Raw genomic sequence first — 15,220 nt, 5'->3', positions numbered from 1 at the left:
ACTTTATAAGGGCTGGCAGTAATAATTCAAGCATAACAAAAACAAATGTTGAATAAATATAGCTTTGAAAAGCAGCTTTTGTGATTATGTCTTTATTACATTTTTACTGAGATCTGAAATCACGATATATTGGAAACCTCTGTATTACGTACAACTGATAAACCCTAACTATATAATATGCTTATAAAAATTGTAAATGTATTTGATCCCCAGATTTATTAATTAGAACACAAGCCACACTCTCAGGTGAGGTGAGACTGTTGCTAACATAATGCCATCTATCGTACAAGACTCATCATCTACCCTCCCTCTCATTACCAAATAGCAAGCTCATCATCGTTCTTGCACGACTGGTTCCTAGGACAGCTTCCTCACAGGGAGGAGAAACTCAATTGAAATATAACGCATCATGAATGACAAAGAAGGGATTTCAACTGGATGCTTTCCTTTTTCTCCATGGCAAATTCAATGAAAATAAAATTTAACTGAGAAAAGGAGCAATCTGACTGGCTTCTCTAAAATTGCAGAAAAGGGATTCAGGAATACCTAAAGACTGACAGAGTACATGGAATATGTACATAGGCTGATGAAATATTCTTTACAACAATCTTGTATTTAAATTGAGAAATAATAATTTCAATATCCTATGTTTTTAGAAATAGCCATATTATTTAAACCTTTCAAGATTTTTTTATATTTAGGATGGCTTTTAATTTGGACATATTCTGTATAGATGTTCAAAAGCAATGTGACCTTCTGATAGCTGCATTATAATTAAGATATTAAGTGATGTGTTTCAGCATGCACTTTTTCTCTCTCAAAGGAGATACTACTTTATTAACACATTCCCTGGGATAACCTCATGTATGAGAATGGGAAAAAAAAAAACAAAATCTAAGTTGAGTTTCTATTTAAGACCAGATGGGTCTCCACGGAAGAAATGAAGGAAAATTTGCTCATGTGTATTGATGTGTAAACATGTTATGTGGTAAATTGAAAAAGACAAGGAAAAAAAGGAAAAAGAAAAACATAACACCCTAATTAAAAGAAAAAGATAGAAGAAAGTTTAATTTCTCAAAGGAAATAGCAAAAGCTACATTTCTAAGTCTGAAAGAACACCAAGGGGTGACTCACAGCATTCCCATTAATCATCTAAAGGCAGCTCTGGATCCCCTTCTGCCCAAGTCACAAGGCTCTTCCAGTGATACATTCTAAAATCTTACAATCTTCATGTGGCAGTGGTTCTATATATCAATTATTTTAAATTTAGTTTTTTAATCTCCTTCAGGATTCATAGCCTCCTATGAAAACAAATTCAAAAGGATCTTTGCCTTTCAATTCACAGCTGTGCCTTCCCCTCTGTAATTTATAGGAAAACTAACTTCTAACACTTATATGATTTGTAGTATTTTGAAACAAAAATATTAGGTTGGTGCAAAAATACTACTATAAAAAAAGGAATCCATTTCTACTTCTCTTCCTTTTCACAAATATTCTTGTCATTCAGAAGTTATCTGCCTAAAATACAAAAGACTAAGCATGGATTCTAAATTACACCAATAAGGACTTGCTTTCTAAGGTCACTTGCCAAAATTACTTGCATGCTGAGTGGCAGGTGACCAGTTTCCTTCAGCAGGTTTTATGATTACTGCTTAGATGTTGTGTGCCTGTGTACACATCCTCAGTATCACAGTCTCTCACCTCTGCTGCCCTATTTACCATCCGGCAGGATGCTGAAATCTGCCACCCAAGTCCATGCTGAGCAGGCCAGCCAGCACACATCCTGGTTAGCTGTAGCTGTTTTTTTCTTAGTAAGCATGGTGTTATGAGTACAGCTGGCTGAGATTATGGCTATAACAAGGAAAGAACTGGGAGAGTGTGAACTCTTCAGTGTGGTGTCTCATTCTGAAGGTGAGAGAGATTCAAAAGTTCTGCTCCAATAGTCAATATATAGCATCTGACTTGTATTGTCAAATAGATAGATAATACAACAAAATCACTTATACCTCTATGCTCTCTTTCTCATTTACAGGGTAGCTGAGTTGCATATATGAAACAAGCCTGTAAATTAAAATATTCCTAAGAAACTAAAAGCACTGCTAGATTCCATGTTCTAAAGTACAAACATAATAATCCATGTTAAAATATTTTTGAATACCTTGAGAGCTTGCACAACGAGAGAAAGAGAATGAATTAACAATGTTAAAACTAAAACTAGTCGTTTGTTAGTTTCCATCAGCAAAACAGTCAAGAGTAACAGACTTGGGAGGCCAAGGCAGGAGGATTGCTTAAGGCAAGGAGTTCAAGACCAGCCTGAGCAACATAGTGAAATCTCATTTCTACCAAAAAAGGAAGAAGTAACAAAGGAAAGAGCTACGGTCATCTATTATAGAGGAAAACTCACGTCTCAGGTATTTCTAGTTATTGTAAGGATTTAACAAATTCCTTGTTTTCTATATAAGAAAATGTTACTTCAGTTAGTGACAAAGTTTTACCAAGTAGGAGACACAATCTTTATTCACCAGTTTCTGGATATAAGGCATGCAACATATCTGTGATAATAGAGAAATTATGAAAGCTACTGGAAAAGGCTGTATTTATGACATCTTATAATCATCTTCTATAAAGAAACTTATAGTAAGGACTGAATGATTTAAATGGAAGAATACAAGAACTTCCCCATTTATGTAAGAATAATTTAGAAGAAAATGGTATGTTTTATATCTGAATGAAAAGCTCTTCCAAAAGCAACTAATTTTTAAAGTAAAAATATGCTACTATAGAAAATAAGCTTTTTATCAGAAATGGTAGACACCCAAGTTCTAGTTTGATTTTTTTCTATACAAGAAATTAGCAGCAGAAAACAATTTAGAATTAACTAAATCAAATAAACATCTAGCAGACAGTTTACATTATAACAAACTGATTAACAAAAAAAATCATTTTTCCCACAGCAGAAGTGTATTTATTGTGCTGAAATCAGGTAGCAGGGAATGAATAGCTCTTGGGAACTAGTACAGAATGTTCACAAAGATTTACAAATCTCTAGTCATTACACACTGAGCAACAAAACAAAGGTGTTGAATCCTCTTAGTTCAAACTACTTTATATGTTGCAAATTTTCTGTAATTCTCATGACTGCATGCCTTTGGGGAAAAAGTATTTAATTTTAATGCACAATAAATATGTTATAGCTTACAAAATATTCTGAAATAGTTTGTACAAACAGCATACATCCTACACATGCAGCTTTGACATGTTGTTGAGATACTTAGAAATATTCATGCTTTTTTTTGGTCACATTTTGTCTTTCTCCAGTAATCCCTTTGCAACACCCCTTAAAAAATTAACCTATGTAGTAAAACATGATACAAATTCTTTCCAACTTTATTTCCAGTTGTTCACTTACATTACATGAAATACTTCATTTGTAAATAGCAAATTGAATGTTATAGTTCTGACTACTCTCACTTTTATTCATTTTGTGTTTTAACAACACCTTGTAACATCAAGCATTGAATTTAACAATCTTTAGCACCAAGGAGTCAAGAATATTGCACCAAAATGGGTTTATACTTCATACCTAGTTAATAAATAAGATCTTGCAACTTAGTCACAAGGAAAATGTTACTCCAAAATTAAACACATTGAAAGAGAAGGATAGTTTCACAGAAATGTTTGGTGTATGCTATTTGTCATAAAAGCAAAAAAATACTAGTGGATTTGAAAGTTAACATTAAAATTTACATTAGAAGACTCCTTGATTTTTTAATTAAAATTTATTTAATTTTAAATGTTCTTTCCAACAGAAGAGGTAGGTATATTTCCACATAGGAAAATCAGTAACAGCCATAAATCAAAACAAGGAAAGCCTGATAAAAATCAACATATTCTAACAGCACATAAATGTAACTATCTTATGATGTTACTAATAAAGACATGAGTTGTTTCATGTTTCAGTCAGACAATAATCTTAATTTTCATAATATATTTCTGCTACTAACAGGAGTATTCAAATGCTGCCTTTTCATCACAAAAAATTGTTTCCCCACAGTGATTTGTGCCTCGAGTCATGGTGATCTCTGGGTCACCAGACAAGACTTTACTGCAATTCTTTCTTATTTTCACCAACACCATCATCATCAAGCCTCTAAGATTCTACAGAGATCAGTAGATTTTAAAAATTTAATTACAACCAAAAGTATATTCTGACTAGAGGTGGAGAGATTTGACCATTCTGGTCAGCAAATGAATTCAAATGTGCAAGTTTAAATGTATACACATTTTCAGCTTTGGACAAGAAAATGTAACACCACTGATTTCAGTCAGTAGATAAGATAATTAGTAATTTATCAAAATAATTCATAAAGACCGTTTCTGTGATCATCTAAAATTCAGACCGAAGAACGAGTGACTATAAGATACATGAAAAATCTCATCCTTTAGATAACTGGATGTGAACAGGGGGAGAATCTCCAAAGTCACTTAATGATTGCTTTGGTCTGGAGAATATCAAGGCTAATTTTTTAAAAAAATGTTTAAAATAAAAACTTCATAAATAAAACATCTGGGTATGGTATTAACACTTTACTCAGTCTAAGAGTTACTAGGACATAGAGCACATTTGTCTGTTCTCCCCACCCCCAAGCTCTCTTTTGCTTCTGTTTTCCCTGAAATTTTATATGATATGGGAGTTTTTCCTCACTGTCAACAACAGTTAAGGCCCAGTTCAATTTAATCTCCTTTTGCTTTTCCATTTTTCTGCTTTTTTCCATTTTCTATCACGAGTTGTTTTTCTGATTTGCTGACACCATTTGCTGAAATACCATTCATGGCTGTTTTTCCAGCTTTTGGTTTCTTAGGCTCTTTGTATGTCCGAATGTAGAAGTTAAGAAAGAGAAATATGAAGCTGATTGCGTAGGCAATTAGAGCCCAGTGCATCCATTTGGGGAAGGGGCAGTCAGTGTAAAGAGACAGTGCCGTGTGCCCAATGGTCACATGGAATTGAACCTGAAAAACAGAAATGACAGCACAAAACATTTAATCTGAATAGTAAACAACTTTTAACAACATCAGCATCTTCTACATAGCTATCACAGGCCCAAATTATGCCACACTGTGCAAAATTTATTGTTTTCTGGCTCCCATGGCTAGCTCCTCATTCACAGCTCAAATGCCATCTCCTCAGTAAGGACTTTCTGACAAGACTTCAATTTCAATTGGCCCTCCCAATCCCATTAACCAAAGAGCTTTTGCATTTTCTAAGGAGAATTATAACTATTTGAAATTGTCTTCTGTATTTGTTATTTCTTTATCGCCTATCTTTCCACTAGAATATGACTCCAGAAGGTAGGGCTTTGTCTTGCCCATTGGTGATTCTTGAGTGCTCAGCACGGCGTCAGATCAATGAATATGTGTTGAATAATGTTATCTGATGAAAGGGAATCAATGGCCTAGGAGAGTAAAGTAATAGTATTGAAGGCTCTTCAATTTTGTTTTCCTCCCACATTTTAGATTGGTTTCTTTCTATCAAATTGTCAGCAAGCAGATACACATATTTAAAATGAGCTTATCAAAATGGCTCATTTATTTCTTACAGATAGTAGGCAGGTAAATTTTTATTTGAATGAACACTATCCTTTAAAAACTAATATTTTGATGGCCAGGTGCGATGGCTCATGCCTGCAATCCCAGCACTTTGGGAGGCCGAGGCGGGTGGATCAACTGAGGTCAGGAGTTCAAGACCAGTCTGGCCAAGAGAGTGAAACCCCGTTTCCACTAAAAATACAAAAAATCAGCCAGGCATGGTGGTCCATGCCTGTAATCCCAGCTACTTGGGAGGCTGAAGCAGGAGAATCGCTTGAACCCAGGAGGCGGAAGTTACAGTGAGCCCAGACTGCACCACTGCACTCCAGCTTGGGCAACAAGAGCAAAACTCTGTCCCAAAAAAAAGAAAAAAAAGAAAAAACTAGTATTTGGATAAAAATTTAGTAGATATTTCAGAATAAATACAAGAAGAATCACTTTCAACTTTAAGAATTTTTAAAAGGAGAAAAGCCCAAAGTGAGATGATTAAAATGAAATAGACTCTGATGTATCAATAAAAGAATGGGTCAAGACATAATGTTAACAAGGGTTAACTTTTTATACAATTAACTTATATGACTAACTGTTGTGGGAACTTCTGGCTTGGAAATACAAACTCAGCATCCTGTTTGAAATGGACAACTGTGGTTTCTCTTTTAAGGATAGCATTGTTCTTAAAATATTAATTATTGATTAAAATAATCAGTATTACTTATTTTAAATATTAAAATAATGTATACCACGTAAGCTAAAAATTTATACTATATTAAACAACTTTTATAATTTTCCTTGGCAAATATTTAAATTTGAAGAACTTGTGGTTTCACAATGGTTTTCAGAAGCTGCATCACCAAAAAGGGTGTGTATAAGGGTGTGATTGGGTATGGCATCACTCAAGGAGAGCCAGGTGTAGGCTCCAACAAAACAGACAGGACTAATTCACATGATTTTGATCACCTCTTCATTTTCTTAGGTCTGTTTACTACTTACTCAGAGAAATGAATTACACAAACTGTGTTAACAGCTTTTACACAAAAACTGGAGGAATCTTCCTATACCACTTTGGTTACAAATGAATCCTTCGCACCCAGCATTTCCCAAAAGTTGTACTTCCTGTTTGGTTAGCCAGCTGTTTAGCAACTTAAAGCAAAGATGAATAATATTTCCAACTGTGATTCCACTGATAAAATTGTGCACATGCTATGATTAAACCAAATTATAATAAATTCTAAAGCTTGAAAAATAGTTACCAGGTTGGCTTTGAATTTCCAGTTTGATTACAGGCTAGTGCCTACCATCTGAAAGATACACTAATGCACACACTCAGATTGCCACAAGCAGTCTTACTAGGGGGATGTGCTGAAAACTGTCTGGACTAAAGACCACCATTTGAAAATATGTGTCTCTGCTCTCTTAAGGACAGTGTTTTAGAGAATTACAAGGAGTTCTCTTGTCCTTATTCCCTTCCTTTGCCCCACCTCTTCCTTGGCTATGTGCTTTCTTTTCAGCTGTATTTTCTAAATACATGAGATATGTTAAAGACTGAAAAATGAAATTAAAAAATTTTTAAGCAAGGACAAGATGAAGAGAGGTAATAAAATTCTAAGTTAAGAAAATCACCTGAAGGGAAAAAATACATATTATTTTTCTATTCATACATAAATCTACGTACTTTGTAGCGTGCTTAGATCTTTAATCATCCTTTCCACAAATATGTTTAGAGGACGTTTTCCTTAGAGGAGGAAGTGCTATGTCTAGTCTTTTAAGGATATTATAAAAACAAAGACTTGCTGGGACCAATAAGTCTATGAATAGGTCGGCTGGAGTCAAGTGGGCATAACTGCAATATAGCTAGAGGATAAAGTTAATTTCATAATAGAGCATTGTCTAAAATGACTTTGCACTTTAAAATTAACCGAATTTAAACAATTTCAGTATTTTACCAGAAGAAACTTTGGAAGCATTTAACTCACCAGTTGCAACATAGTCAGGTATCGTTTCCACCAAAGATATTTCTGAATCCATGGGCCAAATGCAGTTAACCCATAGTATGAGTACATAATCACATGGATAAAGGAATTCATCTGGGCTCCAAAAAATGCTTTAGAAAAACAACAGGTAATTACAAGATACAGAAATTTTATTAGGCAGTAAGCCACTGAGATATACAATAAATGAATACACATTTTTTAATATTTAATCTTGAGTACAGATTAGAAATCAAAAATATAAAGTAGTACTAATGAAAAAGTTTTCCCTTCAGATTAAGCTAGATATTTTTAAAGTTTAGATTTGAGGTTTTACCATATAAATAAAAATGTATGTTCAAATGCAAAGGACTTTCAAAGTGGTAGGTTTTCAAATGGAGTACTCCAGTGAGCTCAAATAGGCCCAAATGTAGAACTGTTGCCTATGTTACTTTTAATTCTACTATTCTTGTTTTTAGATGTGCCAATATACATATCTACAACAACACAGTACTTATTTCTTAGGTTTCTAAGTAGTTTAAAATATGACAGCACTACACACATTGAATAATTCATTTAATATAGATAAATCTACGAAGATATTCCGGTCAGTCAAACTCAATGACATTCTTTCTTTTCAGAATATTAATTAAATCAAGGTATAGATGTAATAATAATTAATTTTGTCATAAAGTGATCTAAGTGTTCAGTTCAGATTTACTAATTTTCTTTTAAAATTACAGAGGTTGCCTTTAACTGTATTGTTTTAAACTGGGCCCCCAATAATATATGTATGAATTCCTAAGCTGCCAATTATCATCATACGACAATGGAAGGCAGCAAGGTGAACTATACTATAATGACTTGTACCCTGGATCCTCCTCAGAGGAATCATCTGCATCAAGCTCAACAATGTGAATCATCCTTAATCTACAGGCATCTGGAAAGACAGGAGGCAGATCTTGGCCAAACTATGCATTTAGATCCTCTTTAACATTAACAAGGCTGTATAAAATTTCCTTTGAATAAGAACCAACAAGACCTATATAGGCTGAGTATTCCTTATCCAAAATGCTCAGGACCAGATGTGTTTCTGATTTCAGATTTTTTTAAACTTTGGAATATTTGCACAGACATAATGATGTGTCTTGGGGATAGGACTCAGGTCTAAATCCAAAACTTCATGTACATGTATCCGTTAAACAAAGTTTGTGTACTCTGAACATCAGAAAGCAAAGATGTCACCCATGTGGACATTATCTGTGGTTGTTTGGCATCAACATTATGCTGTACATGGAAAAGGGCTAAGAGGGTCTTTTTTCCCTTAGGTATACTGAATAAAGTGTGTTGCACACTTGCATTTTGACTGTGACCCATCACATGAGGTCAGGTGTGTAATTTTCCACCTGTGGTGTCATGCTGGTGCTCAAAAAGTTTTGAATTTTGGAGCATTTGGATTTCAGATGTTTAGATTAGGGATGTCCAATCTGTATTAGAGCAGGAGTGAGCTATGGGCTAAGATGGAAATCTTCAGATTTGAGGGGCTGTGTCTTGGTATTCTTTGGATCAGAGCTACTAGACCCGTTCCCCATCAAAACATTGTTTTCTACCTTTAGTCTTGGTTTATGCTCATCTCTGGGGCAAATCTTTAGGTATTAAAGTAGTCACAGACAAAAAGCAAAAGTCATACTTGCCTCAAATTTTTTAAAAAATGAAATGATGGCTGGGTGTGGTGGCTCATGCCTGTAATCCCAACACTTTGGAAGGCCGAGGCAGGCGGATCACAAGGTCATGAGATTGAGACCATCCTGGCCAACATGGTGAAACCCTGTCTCTACTAAAAATACAAAAAATTAGCTAGGCGTGGTGGTGTGTGCCTGTAGTCCCAGCTACTCAGGAGGCTGAGGCAGGAGAATCGCCGGAACCCAGAAGGTGGAGGTTGCAGTAAGCCAAGATCGTGCCACTGCACTCCAGCCTGGCAACAGAGCGAGACTCCATCTCAAAAAAAAAAAAGAAATGAACATGGAAATGATTAACCATGAAGCAAATTAAATGGTAGATCAAGTCAAAGTCCTAGGTTCTCATTGCTTTCCACTGAACACACATATGCAATTAAACGCAAGCAGTATATTCCTGAAAATGCTCACCTTGTCCTCCTGCAACCCACTTAATTCCAATCCACCACAAGGTAAACATCGTACAGTGATGATACACGTGAAGGAAAGAAACTTGGTTGTTTTTCTTTCTCAGAATAAAAAACACTGTATCCAAATACTCAACTCCTTTAGATACAAAGTACCACCACAGAGCAGCAGCTATCTGTAAAAAGGGAAAGCGTGTTATAAACACCAAAATGACACTGTTGTATGGGTTTATACTCACTGTAAGTAAGTCCAAAATAAACATTTGTATATTGCACAAAATGTACAAGGCATGGAATCATTAATGGCTAAGTAGGTTTGAAAAACCTAAGCATCTCTCCATGGGGAAAAATAGAAAAGAAAGAGTCCAAAGCTCTATCTATACAGTGCCAATACGTTAGAGAACATCTTCTGTCCATTCCATAGGTAGATGTCACATAGGGTCAAACTGCTGAATACAGAGCTGGAAGCACGTTCAGACTGCTGTGCTTTTCAACTTGGTAGAGGAACTAAGATGTTTACTTTGTAAAATGATTTTAGTTGTTCATGCTTAGCCTACATTACATCTCAGAAAAACTTGCAAGTAAGTTCATGTAGCAATTGGTCTCTACAAGTGTCTGCCTGTCTGCCCACCCTCTCCCCTCACCTCCCCCTCCCCCCACCTCTCCCCACCCCCCGCCACCGACTGCACCAACATGTGCAACAACATAAATATCCAATCACAGCAGTTTGTATTAGGTATTAAAATCTTTAAAATAATAAATTGGAATGAGCAAATATTTCCCAGGTCATAAATATAATCCTGCTTACATGAATAAGTCTTTTCTTTTCCTGGGCCCTAATTAAGGCACCAGATGGTACAGAAAGATTACATTACATGCTGAGATTAAGGATCCAGTGAGAGGTGACCTCTGTATGTTTTAAAATGTTTTACAAGAATCCTACTGTAACAGTAAACAAAACTTAATTTTTTACGTCAAGTATTTTCTATGATAAGCACCCTATGTGCAAATAACAATTAAGGCAGTACATAACTAAAATCTGTTTATAAGCTTTCATGTGTTAGGGCCCTGTCAGATTCATTCACAGACAGGCTTAGGTGTTTTAGAGTTGAAGGATCCCTTTGCATTTTGTACGTGCACCCAGTGTATGTCATGAGATTTTTGTTTATTTTAGCTTTTGCATTTGAAAAACAAAATTATAATTTTAAAGTATGGGGAAAGAAGAAACAGAAAGCATATAAGAAACAAAGTATTTACAAACTGAGAATTATTTACTGAATTTACTTGAAAAATATCACTAAAAATGATACGAATTGGTGGAAAATAAGCTTGAAATAGTTAACTACTCCCAGCAACACTATAGTTAATATTCACTATTATATTAGTTCTTTAAAATAAAGTAACTGTCACCATTTTGGCCTCGTAAGCTTTAACTAGAAGGAAAGATATAATATCTTATTTTTCCTCTATCTGGACCTCTACATTTGCCACAATTCATATAAAATAATAACAAATAAGTCTGCTTAGTTTGCAAACTGCACTAGATATCTTTAAATAAACTATACCAAAAAGTGATACTTCTTGGCTACATAACAATGAATACAAAAATGAGTCTCTGCATAAAATATTCACTCTATTGCATCCCATATTAGAGAGGAGACGAGAGCGCGAGGAAAATTTCAAATGAAATCTGTTGCAAATCTCAGGTTCTTTATCCTCCTAGATTACAGCTGTCAGAATAGCTCATTTTTTAAAGACTTGAAAATTTACATCTGTAAGTGAGAGTGGTATTTTTAAACCTTTATCCTAAAAATAGTAATATGTTGCCTCATCCAACGGTTTTTCTATGCATACTCCCGGAAGTCAGTCAGTCAAACACTTATCCCTGTTCCCTTCCCTACAGCAAGCCAGAAGTCAGCTCGCCAACTGAAGAGGTTCTTTGGCAATAGTTATCAGAAGAAAATTTTTCATAGCCAATACATCTAAAGAGTAGTCTTTCTCATTTTCTCTCAGTCACATCCCAGGTTTTATTTCCTCCTTAGTCATTTGTTTACATGGCTGCTGTCTACCTTCTCACCCTCACTAAAATGCCAGCCCCACAAAGGCAGGGCTTTTCACCCCTGTCCCCAGAACTAACATATAGTAGATGCTCAATACATATTTAATGAATAAATAAAACCAACATGACAACCAAACAGGTGATTTTTCATCAGTCCATAAGTCTTCTAATAGGGAAATGAAGATACATACATAAAATGGTTAAGTACATTAAAGCAATTTGGTCTCCAGTATTGATGAATACTGATATTTATATATTGTCCACTCCCCACGCCAGGAAACTATTTTTCTCAAGGGAATCCACTAGATATTATTACTACATATACTATAGGTAACATAAAACATGCTATGTTTTATATGTAATTTCTGGTATGAACCACAGTATATAAGAAGAGTTCAATAAATACTTAATAGAATAAGGTAATCTGTTGTTTCTTTTGCTTAATGTTAATTTTACTCATGTAAGTGAATGGAAAATAAAATATAATATCTTGTTACTAGTGGTTTTTCTGCAAATATAATTAAAAAACTGAGTTTATGCCAATAAAAATTGTTCTATGCCTAATTTCCTAAACATTTCACACTTCACAAAACATTTACTTTTCCTCACTTTCTTAACACATAACTTGGACTCTAAGAGTTTCTATTCTTGACCAAAAACAAACAAACAAAACTCTAAAATACCATCTTTAAAAGAAACATCACACTTCTTTGCTTTAACAAGTACTGCAGTCTAGTAATTCAATGCATATTCACTCACGTTGCAAAATAAAAAACATTTTTGACATACAAAAACAAATTTTAAATTAAGTACTTTTAAAAAAAACCATAGTTTTACTGACTCATAACAATCTAGTATAATTTCACTATCATATTAAAGTACATTTTGCCAGGTGTGGTGGCTCACACCTGTAATCTCAGCACTTTCGGAGGCTGAGGCAAGAGGATCCCTTGCGGCTTGGAGTTCAAGGCCAGCCTGGGCAACATAGCAAGACCCTGTCTCTACAAAAAGTAAAAAAATAGCTAGGCATGGTGGGGCACACCCGTAGTCCCAGCTACTTGGGAGGCTGAGGCAGAAGGATCAATTGAGCCCAGGAGTTTGAGGCTGCAGTGAGCTATGATCATACCACTGCACTTCAGTCTGGGGGACGGAGCAAGAACCTGTCTCTAAATGAATGTTAAAGAACCTGTCTCTTCAAAGAAAGTACATTCTACATTTTCACTGACTGGGGCCTATAAAAATCAAACCACTTTTACTGATTAAGAGTATTTTTAATGTACTTACCCTGACTTCATTAACATTATTAGAATAATCCACACTCTGGCAAATATAGCTATATCCCGCATTATATGATCCCATGAATAACTGGAAAAAGAGTAATCATGTTTGTAGTAAAGTTTTAGTAAATACAGCATTAAAAACACAATTATATACAAAATGTAGCCTTTCAAATTATTTTAAAAGCAATATTTTCTTTAAAAATCTCAAATGCATTAAAAATTTCATGCATTCCAATTGCTAGAGGTTACTGTGCATTAATTTGTTCTATAATTAAAATCTAAATTAAAAACCACATGTAACTTTTATACTGAATATTGACTCTATTAAATACTTCACGGCATTAAGAGAAATTTTTATTGCTAGGACTCAGATTTCAAAGTTGTCCTACCTTAACTGGTTTCTGTGTTTGATCCAGAGTGGTTTGCATCTAACAAATTAGGTACAAGTGTCCAAATAAATTAAAGTGTTTATGAAGTTGAGACTCGAGGCTAAGTTTTCAATTAAAGAAATATTTCTTTTTCTAAGAAGAGTTATTGTTTATTTTCCTAGCATTACTAGTCAGTTCTCTGGGATCATACAGAATTTTAATGAGTCTCTTAGGAAACAAATTCTTTATACTTATGCAATTTAAAAAATGGCTGTGTCAATCTAGCCTTTAGGATTTCCTTTGAAAATGTCGTGGAGAATTTGCTAGTGCCCAGAAAAGTATATAATGATTAGTAACAACAGTTATATGGTAGTTAATTCATTTTAATTCCAGCCCAAAATACAACATTACATAATAGGATTTACTTGAAATTGGTATATTTTGATCAGTTACCAAACCAGAAACTACTGAATAAGAATTATAAATAAATAGCCGCTACTGTTTACCGGGTGCTTAATACGTGCCAAACACTATGCAAAAATTATCTTACTTAACTCTGATAATAACCCGAGATGGTAGGTATTTAAGTGGGGAAAACAAGGCTAAGAAAAGTTAAATAACTTTCAATGCCAGAACAGCTAAAAAGGGTTATTTTAGAATCCAGTTGGTCTTATTCAAAATTCCATTTTAAACAACTGTCCTATACCTCATGTTTAATATTTTTGTTATTCAAAAGTGAAAAACGTCAAAAATGTACTTTTAGAGTAGCTAACAGTTATGTCTGGGTAAAATATTACAATGATGGTTTTACACATTCTTATTTTTAAATTTCCAATAACCTTGGAAAATTATTAAAGTGATCTTAAAAACATACCTCTCTGAAGATAAAAAGGTTAAGCAAAACCATCCCAAAATTATAGATAATGAGCACTAGACGCATCTGAAAAGGTTCTCGGTCCTTCATCCATTTTGGACCCAGCCACACAAACAGGAGATAAAGAGTGCTTATACTTAGTGTAGGCCAAGGAGACTGCATCAGAGGCCAGTTTTCCACACGCTTATCTATAGAGGGAACAAAATACCATAAAATTCATTAATCAATAAATGTTTTATAAAATGCACTTTTTAGGAATCAAGATGTTTCAACTTAATTTCCTAATTTGACCAAATATGGATCACTATCCTTTGAGTCCCAACAAAAAATACATGGTATAAAAACCAAAGAAACAATACTGACTCCTGCAAGTGGCTTTTGAAAATTATGCTTCATTACTTATGTCACACATTATGTTTTACAGAGACCCTAGAGAACAAAAACAAGAAATAAAGCTCACTAAAAACAGAGGTGGTTATTTTGGGATGAAAAGTTAATGAAAAACTTCATACACAGAAAATAAATATGTTAAGGAAACATTTGTCTTCCATATGATACATGTGAAATTTATCAGGGCAGCTTGGAGGCTGCTCTGTGTGTCCACTCCTAAAGAAGGCAAGAATGTAACTGGAGAGGTACAGGGCGATGGTAGCCATTTGCTGAAATATCTCGAGACACTGAAGACAAGAGTACAGGAGCACTGAGAGATTAAGTTAGGGTTCATTACAATTCTATAATGTATTTAAACAGTCACCATATTCAAGACATTTTTCTAACTTTTTCATTGACAGCATGCACCTATTTTATTCCCATGAATAACTAACTTGAATGTTTTTCTCTAGAGCTGTAAATCACATAACTTACATATGCGGAACTATACATATAATGCAACACATTATTTTACTTAAAATGAATTGATTGTCCAGCATATTCAAATACGCAA

The 15,220-nt window shown here is 34.5% G+C and overlaps 1 protein-coding gene across 1 annotated transcript in view; it reads right to left on the bottom strand.

Moving 5' to 3' along the window:
- Positions 1-2,942: 2,942 nt before the first annotated feature.
- The window catches only part of ELOVL4 (ELOVL fatty acid elongase 4), a 32,610-nt gene continuing 20,332 nt past the window's right edge, over positions 2,943-15,220 (bottom strand). The window contains exons 2-6 of the mRNA XM_055274182.2: positions 14,278-14,465; positions 13,040-13,120; positions 9,701-9,872; positions 7,560-7,687; positions 2,943-5,010 (exon numbers count right to left, since the gene is read on the bottom strand). Coding sequence (XP_055130157.1) covers positions 4,735-5,010; positions 7,560-7,687; positions 9,701-9,872; positions 13,040-13,120; positions 14,278-14,465 — 845 coding nt within the window. The 3' untranslated portion in view covers positions 2,943-4,734. The remainder of the gene's footprint in view (positions 5,011-7,559; positions 7,688-9,700; positions 9,873-13,039; positions 13,121-14,277; positions 14,466-15,220) is intronic.

This window comes from Symphalangus syndactylus, chromosome 4 (assembly GCF_028878055.3).
Source record: "Symphalangus syndactylus isolate Jambi chromosome 4, NHGRI_mSymSyn1-v2.1_pri, whole genome shotgun sequence".
Lineage (NCBI taxonomy): Eukaryota > Metazoa > Chordata > Mammalia > Primates > Hylobatidae > Symphalangus > Symphalangus syndactylus.
This window is presented reverse-complemented; position numbering and strand designations above follow the sequence as displayed.